Raw genomic sequence first — 25,219 nt, 5'->3', positions numbered from 1 at the left:
TGTAACTATTAGTTATATGGTAGCTAGCTTAGGGTTTATTTTACAGGTAAGTATTTAGTCTTAAATAGGAATTATTTAGTTATTAATAGTAAGTTTTATTTAGATTTATTTTAATTATATTAAAGTTAGGGGGGGTTAGGTTTAGGGGTTAATATATTTATTCAGTGTTAGTGATGTGGGAGGCCAGAGGTTTAGGGGTTAATAACTTTAGTATAGTGGCGGTGACATTGGGGGCAGCAGATTAGGGGTTAATAACATTTAACTAGTGTTTACGATGCGAGAGTGCGGCGGTTTAGGGGTAAATATGTTTATTATAGTGGCGATGATGTCCGGAGCAGCAGATTAGGGTTAATAATTTTATTTTGGTGTTTGCCATGCGGGAGGGCCTTGGTTCAGGGGTTAATAGGTAGTTTATGTTATGGGTGTTAGTGTACTTTGCAACACTTTAGTTAGGAGTTTTATGCTACAGCTTTGTAGCATAAAACCCATAACTACTGACTTTCAGTTTACGGTACGGATCTTTTAGTTATGGTCTGTACCGCTCACTTTTTGGCCGGACAGGCAAACTCGTAATACCAGCGCTGTGGAAGTCCCATTGAAAAATTACTTTTTAAAAAGTGCGGTAGTTAAGTTGCATGACGGCCAAAAAAGTTTGCGGTACAGCTGTACCTACAAGACTCGTAATACCAACGGTAGGGAAAAAGCAGCGTTATGAGGCTTTTTCACTCATAACGCAAAACTCGTAATCTAGCCGTTTATTTGCAGCTCTTTAACACCTGCTCTTTTGACTTTAATTCTGTCTTTAAAGCTGCAGATATCTGTTCTTCTAATGTAATGTATTAGTATTTCTGACTCTCAAGATGTGCAAACATGTATGCCTTTTATTTCAGATTTAAAGATAGCTTTTGCCTTTTTCATTATTTGCTGTTTCTGAGATGCTACATTTAACGGCCCGGTCCACTAACATATTAAGTAAAGCACTTTGGCTTCGCCGCTTGGAGACATCCGAGCTCTATGATTCTTTTATTGAGCCTACCATTTGAAGGTAGCATGTTATTTGGTAAAGAGCTTAATACTCTGATTTCTAAACGTTCAGGAGGGGAAAGTTCTTTTCATCCTCAGGCACCAAAGTTTTATAAATCTTCTTCTTATGGCCAGTCAGAAAAATGTCTGTTCCCCACATTCAATACTCTTCTCCGCTCACCCCCACCTCCCACTACAGCTCCTCTCTTAGCTCAAGATTTTGCCAGATACTTCAACAACAAAATCGACTTTTCAGAAATGAAATCGGCTGTCAACATACTACCGGTCTAGCTCTTTTACCCCTGTTACAGAAGAGGTTTCTGTCCTTATACTATCCTCTCACCTCACTACCTGTCCCCTTGACCCCATCCCCTCACAGCTACTCCCCTCCCTCTCTTCTACCCTTACCCCTATACTCACATACCAGTGCTGAGGGAGAGGTTGAAGGTGTGTATTTCCCTCAATTTTTAAACATGCACTGGTTACACCTATCTTTAAAAAACCTCTCGATCCAACCTCCCCATCCAACTACCGCCCTATTTCCCTACTTCCTCTTGCCTCAAAGCTTCTTGAAAAGCTAGTATATGCACGCCTATCCCATTTTGTTACATTAAACTCCCTCATTGACCCACTGCAATCTGGATTTCGCTCTCTACACTCCACAGAGACAGCAATTGTTAAGGTTACCAACAACCTACTTACATCAAAATCCAAAGGCCACTTCTCTCTTATCCTCCTTGATCTGTCTGCCTTTGATACTGTCGACCACCCTCTTTTGCTCCAAACCCTTCATTTCTTCGGCATCTGCGACACTGCTCTCTCATGGTTCTCTTCCTATCTGTCTAACCGTACCTTTAATGTAGATTTCTCTGGGACATCCTCTGCCCCGTTACCTCTTTCTGTTGGGATGCCGCAAGGCTCTGTCCTCGGTCCCCTTCTCTTCTCAATCTACACGTCATCATTAGGTTCCTTAGTAAAGTCCCACGAGTTTCATTATAATTTGTATGTCGACGACACCCAAATCTACCTTCCTGCACCAGAACTATCTCCCTCCTTGCTAACACATGTCACTAACTGTCTCTCTCATATCTCATCTTGGATGTCCTCTCACTATCTCAAGTTAAATCTCTCCAAAACTGAGCTCCTTATTTTCCCCTCTTCTTACAAAATCATCACCCCCATTTCTTCATAACTTTTGATAACTCCATCATTACCCCAACCCCACATGCCCGATGCCTTAGGGTCACACTTGACTCAGATCTCTCTTTCGCTCCTGACATTTAGTCATTGGCTAAAGCCTGCCGCTTCCACCATAAAAACATCTCTAAAATTAGACATTTCTTTACACAAGACACAACTAATATTTTTTTTTCTTTTTCTAATATATTTTTTTATTGAGGTATATATAAACATATACATAACATACAAATTTGACTAAACTTGAGAGTTACAGAAGTTGAAGTAAAGTTCACATTGATAACATAGTGTACAGTCTTAATGACATATAAATTTAAAAATTAAGTAGGCAAAGGAAACTGTGACCTAATTTTTTAGAAATAAAGTTAGGCAAATATGTAAGGAAAAACCTCTGATTTTTATAAAATCTCCTAGAGTATTTATAGGCCACTCTTGGACCTGCATGGCACGGTAGAGTTTTTAATGGAGGTGTGTTAGCTCTATCTATAGCCACTTTTGGGCTTAGCAGTATAATAAACTAAATGTAGTAAACTTAGACAATGTAACAGTATAACATAATAGACCCCTATTATCCATTATCATGATTTATATATAGGAAATCCCCTAGCGGAAAGCGATGGCCTCTCTTGGACCCTGAACATCCAAATGTATCTATAGGGGCATATAATATAAAGTATAGCATTGTGGGAAGTAGGTTGGGGAAGATTGTGTAAGCTATTGTACTTATGTTATATTTAACTTACATGTTAAGCTGCTCAGTTTCCAACAATACTGTATGGGTACATGTTAACAAAAGGCAAAACATAGCAGAACTTTGCATAGGGAGTATAAACATATGAACCAGTAGGTAAACCTAGGAACCAAGTCTCAAACCTTATCGTTTTCGTATAAGTCCTAGGAGGCAAAATTAATGTGCTGAGACTTCATAGAAAGTGGCATAGCATCAATATGAATATAGGAAGTCCCCTTATAAATATATACCCATAGCGGTTCACCAACTAATTATTATCAGGGAAGAGAAAAAAAAAAAAAGACAAATTCACCCGATTCTAGCAGAACTAAATGTACAGAAAGGTGTCCATACTTGCAAATCACAGCCTTTTGTAAAGGGACTCTGCATAGTCATAGCCACTTGTCAATAGATCAATATCCTCATGGTCCCATGTGGTCTTGCTTGTCCGCTATTCCTCTCTAGGCAAGTGTAGGTCTGTTTCTCTGCTGCAGAGAATCGGCCGCATCCTACTCAGCCGGGTCATGCTGCGTCTGATGTAGACCTCTATAAGAGCCTGATATGGCAGGGGTATAGCCGCTGCGGCAATGAGCTGTCCATCACATATTGGTAAGCATATGCTCTGAGGGGGGCAATATGGCGTCTGCCTGTTTTTCAATATCTATCGCCACAATCTATGTTGGGATAACCCTCTCAGTGACAGCAAGGTCCTAAAAGCTTGGGGGCACCGTAAGCTCAAATTCCTTTAAAGATGCAAATAGTCATTCCCCCCAGGATCAAAAAGCTGGCACACCCCGCCATCAGGCTTGTTAAAAACTGAAGTACTGGTATATAGTGGTTTACTAATTGAAAAAGTTCAGACAGGTAGTCCCATAATGACCGTTCACACCACATTATCATATGAGGGGTAACTGAGCTCTTATCTAATATGAGCCCCCGAGCTTTTGTCTGCATAGATCAACATGTGTGAAGCATAAAACAAATATAAAGTATGTACCTTGGAAAACGAACATTGTTGGGCGAGTTTGCACAAAATCTGACAGGGCACAGTTGTCATGAAAACTCCTGCAATGGATATTACGAGTCATAAATTAAGACAGCGTTGGAGCCATTCTCAATATCTGACACGCTAGTTAGTACAAAACTTAACTTAGCCCACACCTTTTCTCTGGGATAAATTTCCAACGTCGGCTGCGGTCCCCCACCGCAGCTGACAAGCAACAGTAAGATCTCTTAACCTGATGGGTATATTGCCGTCAAGAAGTGGAGTGAGCTCACAGCATTTTCCTAGCAGAGGGGGGGGTAGAGCCTAGGCACCAGTGCACCTCAGCACCCCTCGCCTGTGAGACCCGGTTTGTTTTGACATAGTCCAGCTGCAAGGGTAAGCCCAAAGTGGTATCTGACGTTTTGGTGGGCTGAGCGGTACCTCTCCTTTGCTGCGTAGCTGTTCGCCTCAGCTTGTCTGCCAAATATAGCAGAGCCGGAACCGGCTTTCCCGGCTCCCCCTCGTTCACCTCGTGTGTACCCTTCACTGTGCCGGGATCTCTCAGTGTCACAGTTCTTTTCAGGTGTGGGCCCAGTAAAGCGAGCAGGTCCCCCTAGAGTCTTGCAAAGTGTTCCGCTAGGATCATTTGCATCTCATCCTCCCATCGCAGCTATGATCAGCTCACTGCAGCGGGGAGCCGCCATTATAGACTCTTTGTGTTAATCTTGCAGAGTCTTTAGATCCGTACCTGCATTCTTCAGTTCTGAAGTGCCCAATAAGTAATGTAACATGTAGCGTCCTTTTAGTTAACACAACTTCCCCAGTTAACAGCACACATCGGCTGCTCTTACCCGGATTCACCGGGGGGTTAGGTGGAGGCCTCAAACATCTCAATGTCGTTGCCGCAGCCCCACCGTTCCAGTACTTCAAAGCAGGCAATAGAACCACCCAAACACACCAATCTGTTCCACAAAGTTAGAGAAGTGCAGGGATGTAGTTTTTTAGTATGGATGGAGGTCCCAATCACTGATATGCAGCAAAATTATCAGTGGGTCCACGCAGCTTCAAAGTATGTCGGCCATCTTGGTCGCTGCCCCGACACAACTAATATTTTAATCTCATCTTTTCCGCCTCGACTACTGCAACTCCATCCTCTCTGGTCTCCCTAGCTGCCGCCTAGCTCTTTTACAATCCATAATGAATGCCTCTGCCAGGCTCATCTTCCTTACACATCGCTCTTCATCTGCTGCACCTCTCTGTCAATCCCTTCACTGGCTTCCTCTTGCCTCCAGGATTAAACACAAAATTCTCACTCTGACACACAAAGCCCTCAACTGCACTCCTCCCCCCTACATCTCAGACCTTGTCTCCAGATACACTTCCTCCCGCCCCCTTCGCTCATGATCTCCTACTCTCTTGTTACCTCCTCACGTTCCCGTTTACAAGACTTTTCCAGACTGGCTCCCATCTTATGGAAATCTCTGCCTCGCTCCACAGGACTCCCCTAGTTTTGAAAGCTTCAAGCGCTCCCTGAAGACTCTACTATTCAGGAATGCATACAACCTACACTAACCTTCCTATATCCACTGCTATCTCCTTAAACCCCATAGCATGTAAGCCTATGAGCCCAGCTGTTTGTAGTTCACATTCATAAGAGCCTACTACAACAGTGCAACTCTCGGCAGGGCCCTCTACCCACTTGACCCCTGTAAATGTTATTTTGTATACCACCTATGTCATAGCGTGCAGAATCTGTTGGCGCTCTACAAATATCTGATGATAATAATAATAATAATAATAATAATAAAATCAATATCAGAGTTTTATGACCTCTTTCAGAAGGGAATCCTTTTGCCTTACAGATTGAAGAATGTATGTGCAAGCATGAGGTAGAGACCATAGCAAGGTGGCAATTTTTTACCAGAACATAAAGCAATGAAGGTACGCCTGTCCTGATGCCTTTATGAGGAATTCTTTCCAAATTCAGAGACATCTGGACAGAGGCCATTTCGGATAAATGGGTCCTACAGATTCTTAGGAGAGGCTATACACTGGAATTTAAAAGGAAACCGACAACAGGGCGGAGAGATGCTACATGTATTTTCAGGGACGAACAAAGAGTGTACAAGCTCTCAAGGAGGTATCTCCATTTTCATTTGGGCGCAAAAGTATCTTAAGGAGTTATCTGCTTCTCACCTTCCCTTTCCACAGAATATTCAGGCAGATTATTTGACCCGAGTTCCACTTTCACAAACTAAGTGGCAGAAACCATTTCAAGATGATTGTGGACAGATGAGGATTGCTGGTAACAGATCTGATGGCTTTTTAGTTGCAATCACCAGTTTTACAGTTGTCTGCCCACACCTCAAGCATTAGGAGCGGATGCTTTCTCACAGGTATGGGGATTCAGCCTGATATGTCTTTCCCCCACTCCATCTCATTCCACGTCTACTTAGAAGAATTCAAAGGGAAAAAGCAACGTTTGTGACAGTAATTTCTTTTTGGTTTCCTCTGCGGTTACATCTTTCAATGGGACCTCAGTGGCTCCTTCCACAGTCTCCAGACTGTTTCAGAGTCCAATCCTGCATCCAGGCCCTGCAACATTTGCACCTGGTGGTATGGTTGCTGAGATCACAAGATATAGGCAACTGAATATATCGGATTCGGTAATCCAGACTTTACTTCATGCTAGAAAGAAGATAATTTCTTCAACCTATTACAGAATATAGAATACCTTTTTCAGTCTGGATGATACAATAAAGTGCTTCTACAGCTAAGATTAAATAACCATATTTATTGGATTTTCTTCATAAAGGTTTCCTGAGGGGTCTTTGTGCTAGAACACTAAAGCTTCAGGTATCTGCTATCTCTGCCATTACTGGGGTTAAGTGGTTACATAAACCATTGGTTCATTTAGTTCTTTCAGGCCTTGGCTCATATGCAACAATCTACCAAATCTGTCATTCCAACTTGGGACCTTCCTTTGTTTTTGGAAGCTTTGATAGAGATACCCTTTGAACCCATTAGGGAGATCTCACTTTGGTTCCTTATATTGAAGACCATTTTTCTGGTTGCTGTTACCTCTGCGAGATTGGTCTCTGAATTGCAAACCCTTTCTCTCAAGGAGCTTTTTCTTGCCTTCCTTAAAGATAAGGTTGTTTTGCGCACAGCTCCTTAGTTTTTACCAAAGGTTGTCTCTGATTTTCATAAATCCCAAGACATTGTGTTACCATTGTTTCATCCAGAAATGCAAGATTCAGTAGGGAAGCCATTCTGCCGGCTTTATTTGGTATGCTGTCTACACACACATGTATCAAGAACTAAGTCTATTATTGAAAGCACTACATAGGTTTCTAGTTTTTACTAATAATCAGAAGCAGATAGAAGTATAAATGTTGTTCTTAGCATCTTATGACTTTTTTAAAAGTGTTTTTTTATGTTAGACTGCAAGCAAAAAATACATGTGCGGTATCATTTTAAAAAAATGTGTTTGGCAAAATTAACACTTTTTTTTTTTTTTTTTTCCAGGAGATATTGAAAGAAAATGTAAAATGGAACCAAGTCCGTTGTGTGATCGGCATACAACAAACATTGCTAACATCCAGTTTAGTAAGTATGGTTAATGCAAGGAGAATAGAAAGCGACATTGTGGCACATACTTAAAGGGACAGTCTACTCCAGAATTGTTATTGTTTAAAAAGATAGATAATCCATTTATTACCCATTCCCCAGTTTTGCATAACCAAGACGGTTATATTAAAGGGACACAAAACAGGGTGAGATCTGTGTATATCCTAAAAGGGCTAATTAATTAAAAAATAGTTTGTATAAAACAATTGTTTAAAAATTGCTGGCAATTATTTTTTTAAATAATTTTCAAAAATAAGCAAAATTAATTACTTACCGTTGTTCTCATAAGTTTACATACCCTGGCAGAATTTATGATATCTTGGCCGTTTTTCAGAGAATATGAATGATAACACATAAACATTTGTTTCACTCATGGTTAGTGTTAGGCTGAAGCCATTTATTATACCGTGTATTGCCCCCTTTAACATCAATGACAGCTTGAAGTCTTTTGTGGTATTTGTGGATGAGGCTCTTTATCTTCTCAGATGGTAAAGCTGCCCATTCTTCCTGGCAAAAAGCCTCCAGTTCCTGTAAATTCTTGGGCTTTCTTGCATGAACTTCACGTTTGAGATCTCCCCAGAGTGGCTAAATGAAATTGAGGTCAGGAGACTGAGATCCCCAAAAACATCAGCGATCCACCTCCGTGTTTCACAGTAGGAATCGTGTACCTTTAATCATAGGCCATGTTGACTCCTCTCCAAATGTAGTGTTTATGGTTGTGGCCAAAAAGCTCAATTTTGGTCTCATCACTCCAAAGTGCCAGAAGGTTTGAGGCTTGTCTCTGTGCTGTTTGGCGTATTGTAAGCGGGATATTTTGTAGCATTTGCATAGTAATGGCTTTCTTTTGGCGACTCGACCATGCAGCCCATCTTTCTTCAAGTGCCTCCTTATTGTGCATCTTGAAACAGCCACACCACATGTTTTCAGAGAGTCCTGTATTTCACCTGAAGTTATTTGTGGGTTTTTCTTTGCATCCCGAACAATTTTCCTGGCAGTTGTGGCTGAAATTTTAGTTGGTCTACCTGATCGTGGTTTTGTTTCAACAGAACCCCTTATTTTCCACTTCTTGATTAGAGTTTGAACACTGCTGATTGGCATTCTTAATTCCTTGGATATCTTTGTATGTCCCTTTCCTGTTTTATACAGTTCAGCTACCTTTTCCCGCAGATCCTTTGACAATTCTTTTGCTTTCCCCATGACCCAGAATCCAGAAACGTCAGTGCAGCACTGGATGAAAGATGCAAGGGTCTGTCAGGAGTTCAGAAACTCATTGACCTTTTTACACACTAATTACAAGCAAACAGATCACAGGTGAGGATGATTACCTTTAATAGCCATTCAAACCCCTTTGTGTCAACTTATGTGCATGTTATCAGGCTAAAATCACCAGGGTATGTAAGCTTTTTATCAGGGTAGTTTCTGTTGTCATTATGCTTTAAAAAGAGTAAACACAGTTGATTGATATTAAATGGCTTCAACCAAACACTAACCATGAGTGAAAGAAAAGTTTTTGTGTTATCAGTCATATTCTCTGAAAAATGGCCAAGAAATTATACATTCTGCCAGGGTATGTAAACTTATAAGCACAACTGTAGCTAAGCTGCCTGGAGCAGCCACCTTCATCCACCCTTATCAGTGTTTTGACACACGCATTGTATTTCATCTGAGTTCACAGCTTCTAGGCATGCTCCAGCAGATAATCCCTATTCACTTTTGCATTCTACCAAAACAACAATAAACATAGATACAGCCATAAAAGGAAATGTGTGGGGGGAGTTAGAGCTTTACAATTCAGAAACTAAAAAGAAAGAGTTAATGTCGAGGCACTGCAGTATAAATTTGCAGGTAAAGTAATTAAAGTACATATTATATTTTTTCTCTATCCCAACTTGTTTTATGCCCCTTTAATATGCTTTTTACCTCTGTGATTACCTTGTATCTAAGCCACTGCAGACTGCCCTCTTATTTCAGTTCTTGTGACAGACTTTCATATTAGCCAATCAGTGCTGACTCCTAAATAACTCCACTAGAGTAAGCACACTGTTATCTATATGGCACACATGAACTAGCGCTCTCTACTTGCAGTGAGATAAGAGGCGGCCTTCAAGGTCTTAGAATTTAGCATATGAGCCTACCTAGGTTTAGCTTTTAGCTAAGAATACCAAGAGAGCAAAGCAAATTTGATGATAAAAGTAAATTGGAAAGTTGTTTCAAATTGCATGCCCTATCTTAATCATAAATGTTTCATTTTGAATAGACTGTCCCTTTAACAAGTAATCTCATATCTATTGTTAAAATCAACAACTCACATAGCCAGGTGACCCAGAATAAAATATGCATAACATTTGCCATGTTAAAAAATAAAGGATTCAAAATAAAAAGAAAAAACATTGTACAAAACTATAAAATCATCTGTGACTTCAGTCCTAAAAGTATAGCTATCAAAAAATGAGCCTCAAAAATGTAATTTATCGCATCAGATTTATCAAAGCACACTACTGCCAGGACATCACAAGAAGCATTTCCCTACATAATTACTCTTATTATTGACAGAAACCCTAATCAAGTGGTTTAGCACTATGCCTAAATGGTGTCTCAAATGTGGAAAGAACTAGGAATCATTAAGAGAAAAATAGATGTTAAGAATACCTGTGTGTATGTATGTATGTGTATGTGTATATGTATATATATATATATATATATATATTGGCATAATAAACAATATTTTTTTTTATCATTATTTGGATTGTGTCACGATGATGTCATTTTTACCATTTTAACATTCACATTAGGTGAGTCTAAAAATGGAAATGTTTGGTGTGTGTTTTATAATGATATGGGTTATGGCTAGGTCTTGAAAAATGCTTGTATATCAAGCGGAAATGTCAGCCTGTATTGAAAATATACTTTTGTATTGATAAATATTTTTGGAAATGTTTTGCACAATTAAGACACAATTAAACCGGTGAGTGCTATTTACTTCTACAAATATATGATCAAGAGAGACATTTAATACCAAATTCAATATGGTGGCGTGAAGAGTAGGAACAATATAGCGTACAACTTTAAGACAGTGGACTTGAAGGGTTTGTATGATAATTGAAATATTATCAGAGATGTTACGTAAGGAAATTAGCTTTAAAGGGTGACCAGCAGTAGCTATCTTCAATTGTTAATCTTTAAGTGATTTGGATTTTGGAGGAGAAACTAAATTTAAAATAGGACTGAAAGCAAAAGAATAAGGTTTGGGAGAATTTCGGTGCTGTTACCAAAACATGTAAATAAATAACAAAGTAAGTGTGAAGCAAACCATTGTATAATTATGTGATGCACTTCATAGAGTGGCCCATACCAAGGAATACATTTATTTTGTTTTAGTAAACACTAACCATTTGTTCAGCTTCTGGTGGAGTGTTTTCTTTTTAAAGACACAATGAGTCCACGGATTTCATCCTTACTTGTGGGATTACGCCTCCTGGTCAGCAGGAGGAGGCAAAGAGCACCACAGCAGAGCTGTGTATATAGCTCATCCCTTCCTTCCCACTCCAGTCATTCTCTTTGCCTGTGTTAGTGATAGAAAGAGGTAAAGTGACGTATTAGATTAGATTCTTCAATGAAGAGTTTATTATTTTTAAAATGGTACCAGTGAGTGCTATTTTGTTATAGGGTGTAGCCGTAGTCCTTGTCAGGTTCTAGAGTAGAGCTATTGGTGGCTTTAAAGCAATGGGAACTGGTGGGACATAATTCTCACTGCGCCTTCCATACTGTGTTGCTGCCCCTCTGATGATGGCCTCAGCAGATACTAACTAAGGCCCTATCTTGTCCACAGGGCTATAGGAGGGAGAAAACCTCTTGATCCTGTGGGAGCTGTCATGCTGTCGGACAGCATCGAGGTAAGTGCAGTCTTTTATTTTTCTGGGCCATATCTTATCTTAGAAACGACTATGCACTTCCTTATTCATATGTTATTGGGAACATGAGCTCTCTAGAGGAAGGGCTTCCCCTATTAGACAGTTTGTGTGACTTTCATACTGGTCAAGGCAGGCGGCATTCTTACAGGCCTATGCTGGGACTATGTTAATGGGGGACATGGGCTCTTTACGGTGAAGGCTCCCCTGCTAGACACATTTTTATAAGTACCGTGGGCAAGACGCTTGGGGCTATATTTATCTGGAGCCTTTTGAGAATAAGAAGGCTCCTATACAAAGTGTTTTTTCTGGGTTACGCTTAGGATGACAGAGCGGCGATTGGCTTTTTTACTAAGAGCTTAGCCGGGAATTTTTTTTTGTCTGCTTCGGTCAGTGAATCCGTGCAGTTGCTAATTGCTCCGGAGTCCCGACATCCAGTGGTATCAGTGATCCTCATCGATATCGGGTGTTGCGATAAAACCGCATGGTTGGATAAGCAGGCGGTTTTTAGCGTTCTGTGACCCGATCAGGACTTTGCTGGGAGAGTGCTCAGAGTACTGGGTGGCAGGTAGGCGCCTCAGCAGAGCTGTTGAGGCGAGGAGGTGTCATTTCTTTTTGTTAAAACACATAGTAAAGAAATTGGCTAACAGATTATACAGTGCAGTAAAATTGTTGGACGTTTTATTTTTTAAAGGCACAGTATCCTGTTATTTTTCAGGATGTATTAGGACTGTGTTTGTATTAGTGCTTGTACACATAGGGTGTTTGACCACAAATTTAAGGGACCTATACAATTTAAAGGGCCATTACCAATATTTCCTTCATTTTACTTATCATGGACTTGGAAGATGTCCAGAATGTTACATGTGCCATGTGTTTGAATGCCAATATGGAACCTCCTGTTCCTTTTTGTCCCTCATGCATTGAGAGGGCTTTACTCTATAGAGAAAACATTTTCTTTGATAAAACATTGCCCAAAGCGGATGCTTCTCAGGAGTCTACCGATGAGATGCAGAGTATGCCGCAGCTTTCTCCCCAAGCATCACAGCCCGCTCAAGCGGTGCCATGTACTACTACTCCAGTTTCTGCTGCAGTCACGTTAAAGAACATAGCTGCAGTTATGTCCTCTACACTTTCTGATGCGTTATCTGCCTTTCCCATATTTCAAGGCAAGCGTAAAAGGAAGGACAACTATGTGGTCAATGCAGTTTCGGCTGCTTGCATTGTTACGGTCACTAGTGCGGCAGCTTATTAGTTTGTTGCTCTTGCGTAGTCTCTTAAGACTGAGACTAATTTTGAAGAGATACAGGATCGGATTAAAGCTCTTAAATTGGCTAATTCATTTATTACGAATGCTTCTCTGCAGATTACTAAATTGGCTGCTAAGAGTTCAGAGTTTTCCATCTTAGCACGCAGAGCCTTATGGTTGAAGCCTTGGTCAGTGGATGTGTCATCCAAGTCTAAACTTCTGGCTATTCCTTACAAGGGGAAGACCCTGTTTGGCCCTGACTTGAAGGAAATTATTTCCGACATCACGGGAGGCAAAGGTCATCTCCTCCCTCAGGATAAAAAAATCCTAATTAATTTTCGTTCCTTTTGAAATTTCAAGGGAACCGCCTCTTCCTTTTCCTCTAAACAGGAAGGGAACTATTCACAATACAAGACTACCTGGAGACCCAACCAATCTTGGAACAAGGGTAAACAATCCAAGAAACCAGCTGCTGCTTCCAAGTCAGCATGAAGGGTTTGCCCCCGATCCGGGACCGGATCTGGTAGGGGGCAGACTTTCCTTCTTCATTCAGGCTTGGATACGAAATGTTCAGGATCCCTGGGCAATAGAAAATAGTGTCTCAGGGATACAAATTGGAGTTCAGAAATTCTTCCCCCCGAGGAAGATTTCTTCTTTCACGATTATCTGCAGACCAGATAAACAGAGAGGCGTTCTTCAATTGTGTAAGAGACCTCTCTTCCATGGGAGTGATTTTTCCCGTTCCTGTACAGGAACAGGGTTTTTATTCAAATCTGTTTGTAGTGCCCAAAAAGGAGGGAACCTTCAGACCTATCTTAGACCTCAAGAGTCTGAACAAGTTTCTCAGAGTTCCGTCTTTCAAGATGGAAACTATTCATACCATTCTTCCATTGATCCAGGAGGGTCAATTTATGACGACAGTGGATATAAGGATGCATATCTTCATGTGCCTATCCACAGAGATCTTCACAAGTTCCTGAGGTTTACCTTTCTGGACAAACATTTTCAGTTCGTGGCTCTCCCTTTCGGTCTGGCCACGGCACCCAGAATTTTCACAAAGGTTCTGGGGGCTCTCCTGGCGGTTCTAAGACCGCGGGGCATTGCAGTGGCACCTTATCTGGACGATATTCTAATCCAGGCATCGTCTTATCAGCTAACAAGGTCCCATACCAACATTGTGCTCTCCTTCCTAAGAACACACGGGTGGAAGGTAAATCTGGACAAGAGTTTGTTAGTCCCGCAGACATGGGTACCCTTCCTGGGAACTCTAATCGACTCTGTATCCATAAAAAAATTCGGACAGAGGTCAGAAGGTCAAAGATTCTGAATACATGTCGAGTCCTTCAGTCCACTCTTCGGCCGTCAGTGGCTCAGTGCATGGAGGAAATTGGATTCATAGTGGCGGCAATGGACATCATTCCGTTTGCTCAGTTTCGTCTCAGGCCTCTGTAGCTAAGCATGCTCAGGCAGTGGAATGTAGATTATGCAGATTTGTCTCCTCGAATAACCCTAGATCAGGAGACGAGGGACTCTCTTCAATGGTGGTTTTCTCTGAATCATCTATCCCATGGGACATGCTTTCGCAGTTCTTCATGGGTAATTGTAACAACAGATGCCATCCTTTTAGGTTGGGGAGCAGCCTGGGGTTCTTTAAGGGCTCAGGGAGTATGGACTCAGACAGAGTCTATCCTTCCCATCAACATTCTAGAACTGAGGGCGATCTTCAATGCGATTCAGGCCTGGCCTCAGTTGGCTTCGGCAAATTTCATCAGATTCCAGTCGGACAACATAACGACAGTGGCTTACATCAATCATCAGGGAGGAACAAGGAGTTCCTTGGCGATGAACGAAGTGGCCAAGATAATCCAGTGGGCGGAGGCCCATTCTTGCCATCTGTCAGCAATCTACATCCCAGGGGTGGACAACTGGGAGGCAGATTTTCTGAGCAGGCAGACTTTTCATCCAGGGGAGTGGGAACTCCATCCGGAGATATTCTCCAGCCTGATTCTCAAATGGGGTCGGCCGGAGTTGGATCTCATGGCATCTCGTCAGAATGCCAAGCTTCAGGGACCCCCAGGCCGAGCTGATAGATGCCTTGGCAGTTCTTTGGTCCTTCAGCCTAGCATATCTATTCCCCACGTTTGTGCTCCTTCCCCGAGTTATTGCTCGAATCAAGCAGGAGAGGGCGTCAGTGATCCTCATTGCTCCTGCGTGGCCTGTTTGGTATGCCGACCTGGTGGACATGTCATCTCTGCCACCTTGGAGACTTCCATTTAGGAAGGACCTTCTCATTCAGGGTCCCTTCCGTCACCCAAATCTAGTTTCTCTGCAGCTAACTGCTTGGAGATTGAACGCTTAATCTTAGCCAAGCGAGGTTTTTCTGATTCGGTCATAGATACCTTAATTCAGGCGCGTAAGCCAGTAACTAGGAAGATTTATCATAAGATATGGTGCAAATATCTTTACTGGTGTGAATCCAAGGGCTACTCCTGGAGTAGAGTTAGGATTCCAAGGATTTTGTCTTTTCTCCAAGAGGGATTGGAAAAGGGGTTATCTGCAAGTTCACTAAAGGGGCCGATCTCTGCCTTATCTATTTTGTTGCACAAGCGTCTGGCAGATGTACCAGATATTCAATCTTTTTGTCAGGCTTTGATTAGAATCAGGCCTGTGTTTAAGCCTATTGCTCCTCCGTGGAGTTTAAATTTAGTTCTTAAGGTTCTTCAAGGGGTTCCGTTTGAACCTATGCATTCCATAGATATTAAGTTATTATCTTGGAAAGTTTTGTTTCTTGTTGCCATTTCTTCTGCTCGGCGAGTATCTGAGCTTTCAGCATTACAATATAATTCTCCTTACCTTATTTTTCATTCAGATAAGGTGGTGTTACGTACTAAACTTCAGACAAGAACATTAATCAAGAAATTGTTGTTCCTTCCTTGTGTCCTAATCCTTCTTCTCGGACGGAACGTCTGTTACACAATTTGGATGTGGTCCGTGCTTTAAAATTTTATTTACAAGCGACTTAGGATTTTCGGCAATCGTTTTCTTTATTTGTCTTTTTTCAGGAAAACGTAAGGGTCAGAAAGCTGCGGCTGCCTCTCTTTCTTTTTGGCTGAATAGTATCATCCGTTTTGCATATGAGACTGCTGGACAGCAGCCTCCTGAAAGAATTACGGCTCATTCCACTAGGGCTGTTGCTTCCTCATGGGTATTCAAAAATGATGCTTCTGTTGAACAGATTTGCTAGGCTGCAACTTTGTCTTCTCTTCACACTTTTTCTAAATTTTACAAATTTGATACCATTGCCTCGGCTGAGGCTGTTTTTGGGAGAAAGGTTCTTCAAGCAGTGGTGCCTTCAGTTTAGGTTCCCTGTCTTGTCCCTCCCTTTTCATCTGTGTCCTATAGCTTTGGTATTGTATCCCACAAGTAAGGATAAAATCCGTGGACTCATCGTGTCTTTAAAAAGAAAAGAAAATTTCTCCAACATAGGTGTGTCCGGTCCACGGCGTCATCCTTACTTGTGGGATATTCTCTTCCCCAACAGGAAATGGCAAAGAGCCCAGCAAAGCTGGTCACATGATCCCTCCTAGGCTCCGCCTACCCCAGTCATTCTCTTTGCCGTTGTACAGGCAACATCTCCACGGAGATGGCTTAGAGTTTTTTAGTGTTTAACTGTAGTTTTTATTATTCAATCAAGAGTTTGTTATTTTGAAATAGTGCTGGTATGTACTATTTACTCAGAAACAGAAAAGAGATGAAGATTTCTGTTTGTATGAGGAAAATGATTTTAGCAACCGTCACTAAAATCCATGGCTGTTCCACACAGGACTGTTGAGAGCAATTAACTTCAGTTGGGGGAACAGTGAGCAGTCTCTTGCTGCTTGAGGTATGACACATTCTAACAAGACGATGTAATGCTGGAAGCTGTCATTTTCCCTATGGGATCCGGTAAGCCATGTTTATTACGATCGTAAATAAGGGCTTCACAAGGGCTTATTAAGACTGTAGACTTTTTATGGGCTAAATCGATTCATTATTAACACATATTTAGCCTTGAGGAATCATTTTATTTGGGTATTTTGATATAATAATATCGGCAGGCACTGTTTTAGACACCTTATTCTTTAGGGGCTTTCCCAAAGCATAGGCAGAGCCTCATTTTCGCGCCGGTGTTGCGCACTTGTTTTTGAGAGGCATGGCATGCAGTCGCATGTGAGAGGAGCTCTGATACTTAGAAAAGACTTCTGAAGGCGTCATTTGGTATCGTATTCCCCTTTGGGCTTGGTTGGGTCTCAGCAAAGCAGATACCAGGGACTGTAAAGGGGTTAAAGTTCAAAACGGCTCCGGTTCCGTTATTTTAAGGGTTAAAGCTTCCAAATTTGGTGTGCAATACTTTTAAGGCTTTAAGACACTGTGGTGAAAATTTGGTGAATTTTGAACAATTCCTTCATGTTTTTCCGCAATTGCAGTAATAAAGTGTGTTCAGTTTAAAATTTAAAGTGACAGTAACGGTTTTATTTTAAAACGTTTTTTGTACTTTGTTATCAAGTTTATGCCTGTTTAACATGTCTGAACTACCAGATAGACTGTGTTCTGAATGTGGGGAAGCCAGAATTCCTATTCATTTAAATAAATGTGATTTATGTGACAATGACAATGATGCCCAAGATGATTCCTCAAGTGAGGGGAGTAAGCATGGTACTGCATCATTCCCTCCTTCGTCTACACGAGTCTTGCCCACTCAGGAGGCCCCTAGTACATCTAGCGCGCCAATACTCCTTACTATGCAACAATTAACGGCTGTAATGGATAATTCTGTCAAAAACATTTTAGCCAAAATGAACACTTATCAACGTAAGCGCGACTGCTCTGTTTTAGATACTGAAGAGCATGACGACGCTGATAATAATGTTTCTGAAGGGCCCCTAACCCAGTCTGATGGGGCCAGGGAGGTTTTGTCTGAGGGAGAAATTACTGATTCAGGGAACATTTCTCAACAAGCTGAACCTGATGTGATTACGTTTAAATTTAAGTTGGAACATCTCCGCATTCTGCTTAAGGAGGTATTATCCACTCTGGATGATTGTGACAAGTTGGTCATCCCAGAGAAACTATGTAAAATGGACAAGTTCCTAGAGGTGCCGGGGCTCCCAGAAGCTTTTCCTATACCCAAGCGGGTGGCGGACATTGTTAATAAAGAATGGGAAAGGCCCGGTATTCCTTTCGTCCCTCCCCCCATATTTAAAAAATTGTTTCCTATGGTCGACCCCAGAAAGGACTTATGGCAGACAGTCCCCAAGGTCGAGGGAGCGGTTTCCACTTTAAACAAACGCACCACTATACCCATAGAGGATAGTTGTGCTTTCAAAGATCCTATGGATAAAAAATTAGACGGTTTGCTTAAAAAGATGTTTGTTCAACAGGGTTACCTTCTACAACCAATTTCATGCGTTGTCCCTGTCGCTACAGCCGCATGTTTCTGGTTCGATGAGCTGATAAAGGCGGTCGATAGTGATTCTCCTCCTTATGAGGAGATTATGGACAGAATCAATGCTCTCAAATTGGCTAATTCTTTTACCCTAGACGCCACTTTGCAATTGGCTAGGTTAGCGGCTAAGAATTCTGGGTTTGCTATTGTGGCGCGCAGAGCGCTTTGGTTGAAATCTTGGTCGGCTGATGCGTCTTCCAAGAACAAGCTACTTAACATTCCTTTCAAGGGGAAAACGCTGTTTGGCCCTGACTTGAAAGAGATTATCTCTGATATCACTGGGGGTAAGGGCCACGCCCTTCCTCAGGATCGGCCTTTCAAGGCAAAAAATAAACCTAATTTTCGTCCCTTTCGTAGAAACGGACCAGCCCAAAGTGCTACGTCCTCTAAGCAAGAGGGTAATACTTCTCAAGCCAAGCCAGCTTGGAGACCAATGCAAGGCTGGAACAAGGGAAAGCAGGCCAAGAAACCTGCCACTGCTACCAAGACAGCATGAAATGTTGGCCCCCAGATCCGGTCCCGGATCGGGTGGGGGGCAGACTCTCTCTCTTCGCTCAGGCTTGGGCAAGAGATGTTCTGGATCTTTGGGCGCTAGAAATAGTCTCCCAAGGTTATCTTCTGGAATTCAAGGGGCTTCCCCCAAGGGGGAGGTTCCACAGGTCTCAGTTATCTTCAGACCACATAAAAAGACAGGCATTCTTACATTGTGTAGAAGACCTGTTAAAAATGGGAGTGATTCATCCTGTTCCATTAAGAGAACAAGGGATGGGGTTCTACTCCAATCTGTTCATAGTTCCCAAAAAAGAGGGAACGTTCAGACCAATCTTAGATCTCAAGATCTTAAACAAGTTTCTCAAGGTTCCATCGTTCAAGATGGAAACCATTCGAACTATTCTTCCTTCCATCCAGGAAGGTCAATTCATGACCACGGTGGATTTAAAGGATGCGTATCTACATATTCCTATCCACAAGGAACATCATCGGTTCCTAAGGTTCGCATTCCTGGACAAGCATTACCAGTTCGTGGCGCTTCCTTTCGGATTAGCCACTGCTCCAAGGATTTTCACAAAGGTACTAGGGTCCCTTCTAGCTGTGCTAAGACCAAGGGGCATTGCTGTAGTACCTTACTTGGACGACATTCTGATTCAAGCGTCGTCCCTTCCTCAAGCAAAGGCTCACACGGACATAGTCCTGGCCTTTCTCAGATCTCACGGATGGAAAGTGAACGTGGAAAAGAGTTCTCTATCTCCGTCAACAAGGGTTCCCTTCTTGGGAACAATAATAGACTCCTTAGAAATGAGGATATTTCTGACAGAGGCCAGAAAAACAAAGCTTCTAGACTCTTGTCGGATACTTCATTCCGTTCCTCTTCCTTCCATAGCTCAGTGCATGGAAGTGATCGGGTTGATGGTAGCGGCAATGGACATAGTTCCTTTTGCGCGCATTCATCTAAGACCATTACAACTGTGCATGCTCAGTCAGTGGAATGGGGATTATACAGACTTGTCTCCGAAGATACAAGTAAATCAGAGGACCAGAGACTCACTCCGTTGGTGGCTGTCCCTGGACAACCTGTCACAAGGGATGACATTCCGCAGACCAGAGTGGGTCATTGTCACGACCGACGCCAGTCTGATGGGCTGGGGCGCGGTCTGGGGATCCCTGAAAGCTCAGGGTCTTTGGTCTCGGGAAGAATCTCTTCTACCGATAAATATTCTGGAACTGAGAGCGATATTCAATGCTCTCAAGGCTTGGCCTCAGCTAGCGAGGGCCAAGTTCATACGGTTTCAATCAGACAACATGACAACTGTTGCGTACATCAACCATCAGGGGGGAACAAGGAGTTCCCTAGCGATGGAAGAAGTGACCAAAATCATTCTATGGGCGGAGTCTCACTCCTGCCACCTGTCCGCTATCCACATCCCAGGAGTGGAAAATTGGGAAGCGGATTTTCTGAGTCGTCAGACATTGCATCCGGGGGAGTGGGAACTCCATCCGGAAATCTTTGCCCAAGTCACTCAGCTGTGGGGCATTCCAGACATGGATCTGATGGCCTCTCGTCAGAACTTCAAAGTTCCTTGCTACGGGTCCAGATCCAGGGATCCCAAGGCGGCTCTAGTGGATGCACTAGTAGCACCTTGGACCTTCAAACTAGCTTATGTGTTCCCGCCGTTTCCTCTCATCCCCAGGCTGGTAGCCAGGATCAATCAGGAGAGGGCGTCGGTGATCTTGATAGCTCCTGCGTGGCCACGCAGGACTTGGTATGCAGATCTGGTGAATATGTCATCGGCTCCACCTTGGAAGCTACCTTTGAGACGAGACCTTCTTGTTCAGGGTCCGTTCGAACATCCGAACCTGGTTTCACTCCAGCTGACTGCTTGGAGATTGAACGCTTGATCTTATCGAAGCGAGGGTTCTCAGATTCTGTTATCGATACTCTTGTTCAGGCCAGAAAGCCTGTAACTAGAAAGATTTACCACAAAATTTGGAAAAAATATATCTGTTGGTGTGAATCTAAAGGATTCCCTTGGGACAAGGTTAAGATTCCTAAGATTCTATCCTTCCTTCAAGAAGGATTGGAAAAAGGATTATCTGCAAGTTCCCTGAAGGGACAGATTTCTGCCTTGTCTGTGTTACTTCACAAAAAGCTGGCAGCTGTGCCAGATGTTCAAGCCTTTGTTCAGGCTCTGGTTAGAATTAAGCCTGTTTACAAACCTTTGACTCCTCCTTGGAGCCTCAATTTAGTTCTTTCAGTTCTTCAGGGGGTTCCGTTTGAACCCTTACATTCCGTTGATATTAAGTTATTATCTTGGAAAGTTTTGTTTTTAGTTGCAATTTCTTCTGCTAGAAGAGTTTCAGAATTATCTGCTCTGCAGTGTTCTCCTCCTTATCTGGTGTTCCATGCGGATAAGGTGGTTTTACGTACTAAACCTGGTTTTCTTCCAAAAGTTGTTTCTAACAAAAACATTAACCAGGAGATTATCGTACCTTCTCTGTGTCCGAAACCAGTTTCAAAGAAGGAACGTTTGTTGCACAATTTGGATGTTGTTCGCGCTCTAAAATTCTATTTAGATGCTACAAAGGATTTTAGACAAACATCTTCCTTGTTTGTTGTTTATTCCGGTAAAAGGAGAGGTCAAAAAGCAACTTCTACCTCTCTCTCTTTTTGGATTAAAAGCATCATCAGATTGGCTTACGAGACTGCCGGACGGCAGCCTACCGAAAGAATCACAGCTCATTCCACTAGGGCTGTGGCTTCCACATGGGCCTTCAAGAACGAGGCTTCTGTTGATCAGATATGTAGGGCAGCGACTTGGTCTTCACTGCACACTTTTACCAAATTTTGAAAGTTTGATACTTTTGCTTCTTCTGAGGCTATTTTTGGGAGAAAGGTTTTGCAAACCGTGGTGCCTTCCATTTAGGTGACCTGATTTGCTCCCTCCCTTCATCCGTGTCCTAAAGCTTTGGTATTGGTTCCCACAAGTAAGGATGACGCCGTGGACCGGACACACCTATGTTGGAGAAAACAGAATTTATGTTTACCTGATAAATTACTTTCTCCAACGGTGTGTCCGGTCCACGGCCCGCCCTGGTTTTTTTAATCAGGTCTGATAATTTATTTTCTTTAACTACAGTCACCACGGTACCATATGGTTTCTCCTATGCAAATATTCCTCCTTAACGTCGGTCGAATGACTGGGGTAGGCGGAGCCTAGGAGGGATCATGTGACCAGCTTTGCTGGGCTCTTTGCCATTTCCTGTTGGGGAAGAGAATATCCCACAAGTAAGGATGACGCCGTGGACCGGACACACCGTTGGAGAAAGTAATTTATCAGGTAAACATAAATTCTGTTTTATGCTTACCTGATAAATGTGTTTCTTTTTAGACACGATGAGTCCACGGCCCGCCCTCTTCTTTGAGACAGGTTATTAATTTTTGTAAACTTCAGACACCTCTGCGCCTTGGCTTTTCTTTTCTCTTCCTAACTTCGGTCGAATGACTGGAGTGGGAGGGAAGGGAGGAGCTATATATACAGCTCTGCTGTGGTGCTCTTTGCCTCCTCCTGCTGACCAGGATGCGTAATCTCACAAGTAAGGATGAAGTCCGTGGACTCATTGTGACTAAAAAGAAACAAATTTATCAGGTAAGCATACATTTTCTTTTCTCCTCTGTTTTGTATTAATCTTGTTCAATAAGGTCTTTTCTCTCTTTTTTATCCTTTTCATAGGTTTTATTGATTTCCTTGTGGAGCCATTATTTGTGGAGTGGGCCCGGTTCAGCAACACCAGGCTCTCACAGACCATGCTTGGCCATCTTGGATTGAATAAAGCCAGCTGGAAGGGAATGATAGAGGAGCAGCCTTGTAGTACAGAGGCTGACCCTGCATTTGACAATACTGACTCTTGATATATTTACCTCAGGAAGCTAGTGCATCATGGCCTTGGAATCGGCTTACAAAAGCTGTCTGAGAGATTTATCTAGTGATTCGAATGACAAGGTCTTGATCAGAGAGATTTTTTCCTGATTGCCAAGGTTTAAGTAAAAAACAAACAAAAAAAAACCAATGCCAGCATTATTTATTCCGAAGTTTTCCTTTAACATTTCTCTTCTTTCTAAAACAACAAAGACCTAGAGCAATATGCACATACCTCAGTTGGCTTTTGTATGAAAGCTTGAATATGCAAAGCACAGCATTGACTGACGGGAAACTGCAGGAAGTCTCTTTATTATGTGCCACAGGTTTTTAATCTTATTCTTCAATGTTAAAGGAAAGAATTTCTTAAAGAAAGAAGAAAAAACAAAACAAATTACTTTGCTACTGGCAGGCGCTTGCCAGAATTTAATATGACTGATGTACCTTCCACATTGTGCTAAAATTTGAGTATGGAAATGTGAAGTGCCCACTGCTTTGCTGCCTTGGCAAGAAATGCTGTTTACAAATACGATGAAAATACTGATTGATACTTGCCTTGAAGCATGGTTATGAAGGAACCACTAAACTGGACTTTCACTTTGTATTTAAGAGAACAAATCTTGACTGCAATCCTTCTCTCTCCCATCAACCTCACAGACTACTTGGATGCCAGACACAATTTCTCATTTGCAATATTTCCGCTAGAGCACAGCCAGGCTTTAATCTGGAGATGGGCGGGAAATGCAGCTTCTAAAACATTTTTAACTATAAATTTTTTTTATTTTTTTTTTAAACAAATAATGCAGAGAGTACAAGGACAGTGTCCTGGCTGTAATGCAAAGCTGCAGTAAATGCGTTGCATGCTGATTTTCACTACTGAAAACTTGAACTGCACGGAAAAGGTGGAATTAATGTAAACACCATAATCCACTCAGGGTTTTTGTCGATCTGAAATAAAAAAATGGGAAGGGAATTAATGTTCGGACAAGGGTACAAATGCCTTTTTTGCTGCAGAGTGACTGTGTACGAATGTAGAAAGGGTGCGTGTGATTGCGTGTGTGGTTGTGTGTATAGATCATTAGTTCAGCAGTTACATCTGGGGGGTGAGTGAATTGTATCAAATTGCTACTAATGCCTTAAACTATGCACAAAGCTAAGTGACCAAACGTGTTTGTTTTTTAATGCATTTGTTTTCTTTTGTTTTTTTCTCTTGGTTCTTTATGTAGTGAAATGGAGATTTCTGGGACTTTGTTATGTTATTGTTTTTAGGACCAGTTGCAGGACTAATTTCCAAATTTAAACATTCCATTATTTTGTAATTTGTTTTAGCTAGTGAGCACAATTGTTATCTACATTGAAACTGGTGCTTTTTTAGTTTATTTGTATTTCCCTTGTTATTGCTTATAAAGACTGTTTATTCTCTGTTTACAATTTGTTGCAACAGACATTTTTTTGGGAGAAGGCTTCAGCGTAAAGCCATTTGTATATGGCTTTGCCATACTCATTTTAATACGTGCCTGTTGCTGTTTAATTTTGATGAATAAAAGAGCAAAATCACTTTTTTACTGTGCGCATGTATTTGTATCACTTTTTTTGTATATAGAAAGAAGCACTAATTTAACTTAATTTAGTTTACAGAACAATGAATTGGAGACACACTTTGGGCCTATTGATCAAAAACTCACATGGAGAGCTATATTTCATGCCATTGTTTCAATGCCAAATGCGATAATATGGGGTGGGGGACTTTTTCACAAACTGGGTTTCTCACTGAAATTATTTTCACACAACTACTGCAGTCATAAGACTAATGGTTGTAAAAGCTTCTCTTTGCCATTGTTTTTTGCAATTAGAAGGCTTCTAATTGTAGCTGCGCACCACACTTTTGAGGTTAATCAGGTAGCTTGTAAAGTTAATTTTAGCTGTAGTGTAGAGATTAGCCTCCCACCCTCTGATCCCTCCCAAACAGCTCTCTTCCCTCCCTCAGCCCCCCACTGGTCACCACCATATTAGGTACTGGCAGACAGTCTGCCAGTATGCAGTTTAGGGAGGATGGTTCATAACATATGGGATATAGTTCCCGCCACCAGGGGGAGGCCAAGAACCCATACCAGAGCTATAAATCCCTCCCACTTCCCCTTTCTAATCAGTTCTGTTCTTGCCCTCTAAGGGGGTGGTTGAGTATAGAGGTTGTTCCTGTTATTTTCTTATGGATTTAAAATTTGGGAGCTCAGATCAATGTGAGACCCTTAATCCCTGGGATTTATCATACACAAGGAAGATAGAAGACTAAATGATACAGAGATATAGGAATACCCTGTTATGTGCACAGTATTTCCCTATGTGACTTCAGCCATAGCTATCCTCAGGTGTCACAGATACTTGTACTGCAGCCTCCTCCTGTGGGATTCAGGTATTTCCTACAGATATCCTCTGCGGTAAACGTACCTGCGCTGGATGGGCTCTCTGCTGGATATTGCTGCAGCTACATGCCTGGTAAACCGGTGGAGGGGTGCTTCTACAGGTAAGTGACTTACCAAAGCACACACAGAGCCCAGAAGCTATTTATAGATAACCTGACACAGGTACAACATAGC

General features: G+C 42.0%; 1 protein-coding gene across 4 annotated transcripts in view; it reads left to right on the top strand.

Annotated features, from left to right (window-relative positions):
* The window catches only part of PDE7A (phosphodiesterase 7A), a 302,393-nt gene extending 278,201 nt beyond the window's left edge, over window positions 1–24,192 (top strand). For all 4 annotated transcript variants that reach the window (XM_053715083.1, XM_053715081.1, XM_053715082.1 and 1 more), the window contains 2 exons: window positions 7,464–7,544; window positions 22,437–24,192. In XM_053715083.1, coding sequence (XP_053571058.1) covers window positions 7,464–7,544; window positions 22,437–22,615 — 260 coding nt within the window. In that variant the 3' untranslated portion in view covers window positions 22,616–24,192. The remainder of the gene's footprint in view (window positions 1–7,463; window positions 7,545–22,436) is intronic.
* Window positions 24,193–25,219: the final 1,027 nt, after the last annotated feature.

Source organism: Bombina bombina, chromosome 5, assembly GCF_027579735.1.
Source record: "Bombina bombina isolate aBomBom1 chromosome 5, aBomBom1.pri, whole genome shotgun sequence".
NCBI classification, from domain to species: Eukaryota; Metazoa; Chordata; class Amphibia; order Anura; family Bombinatoridae; genus Bombina; species Bombina bombina.
The sequence above is the reverse complement of the archived record's forward strand: the minus strand, read 5'-3'. Positions and strand labels throughout refer to the sequence as shown.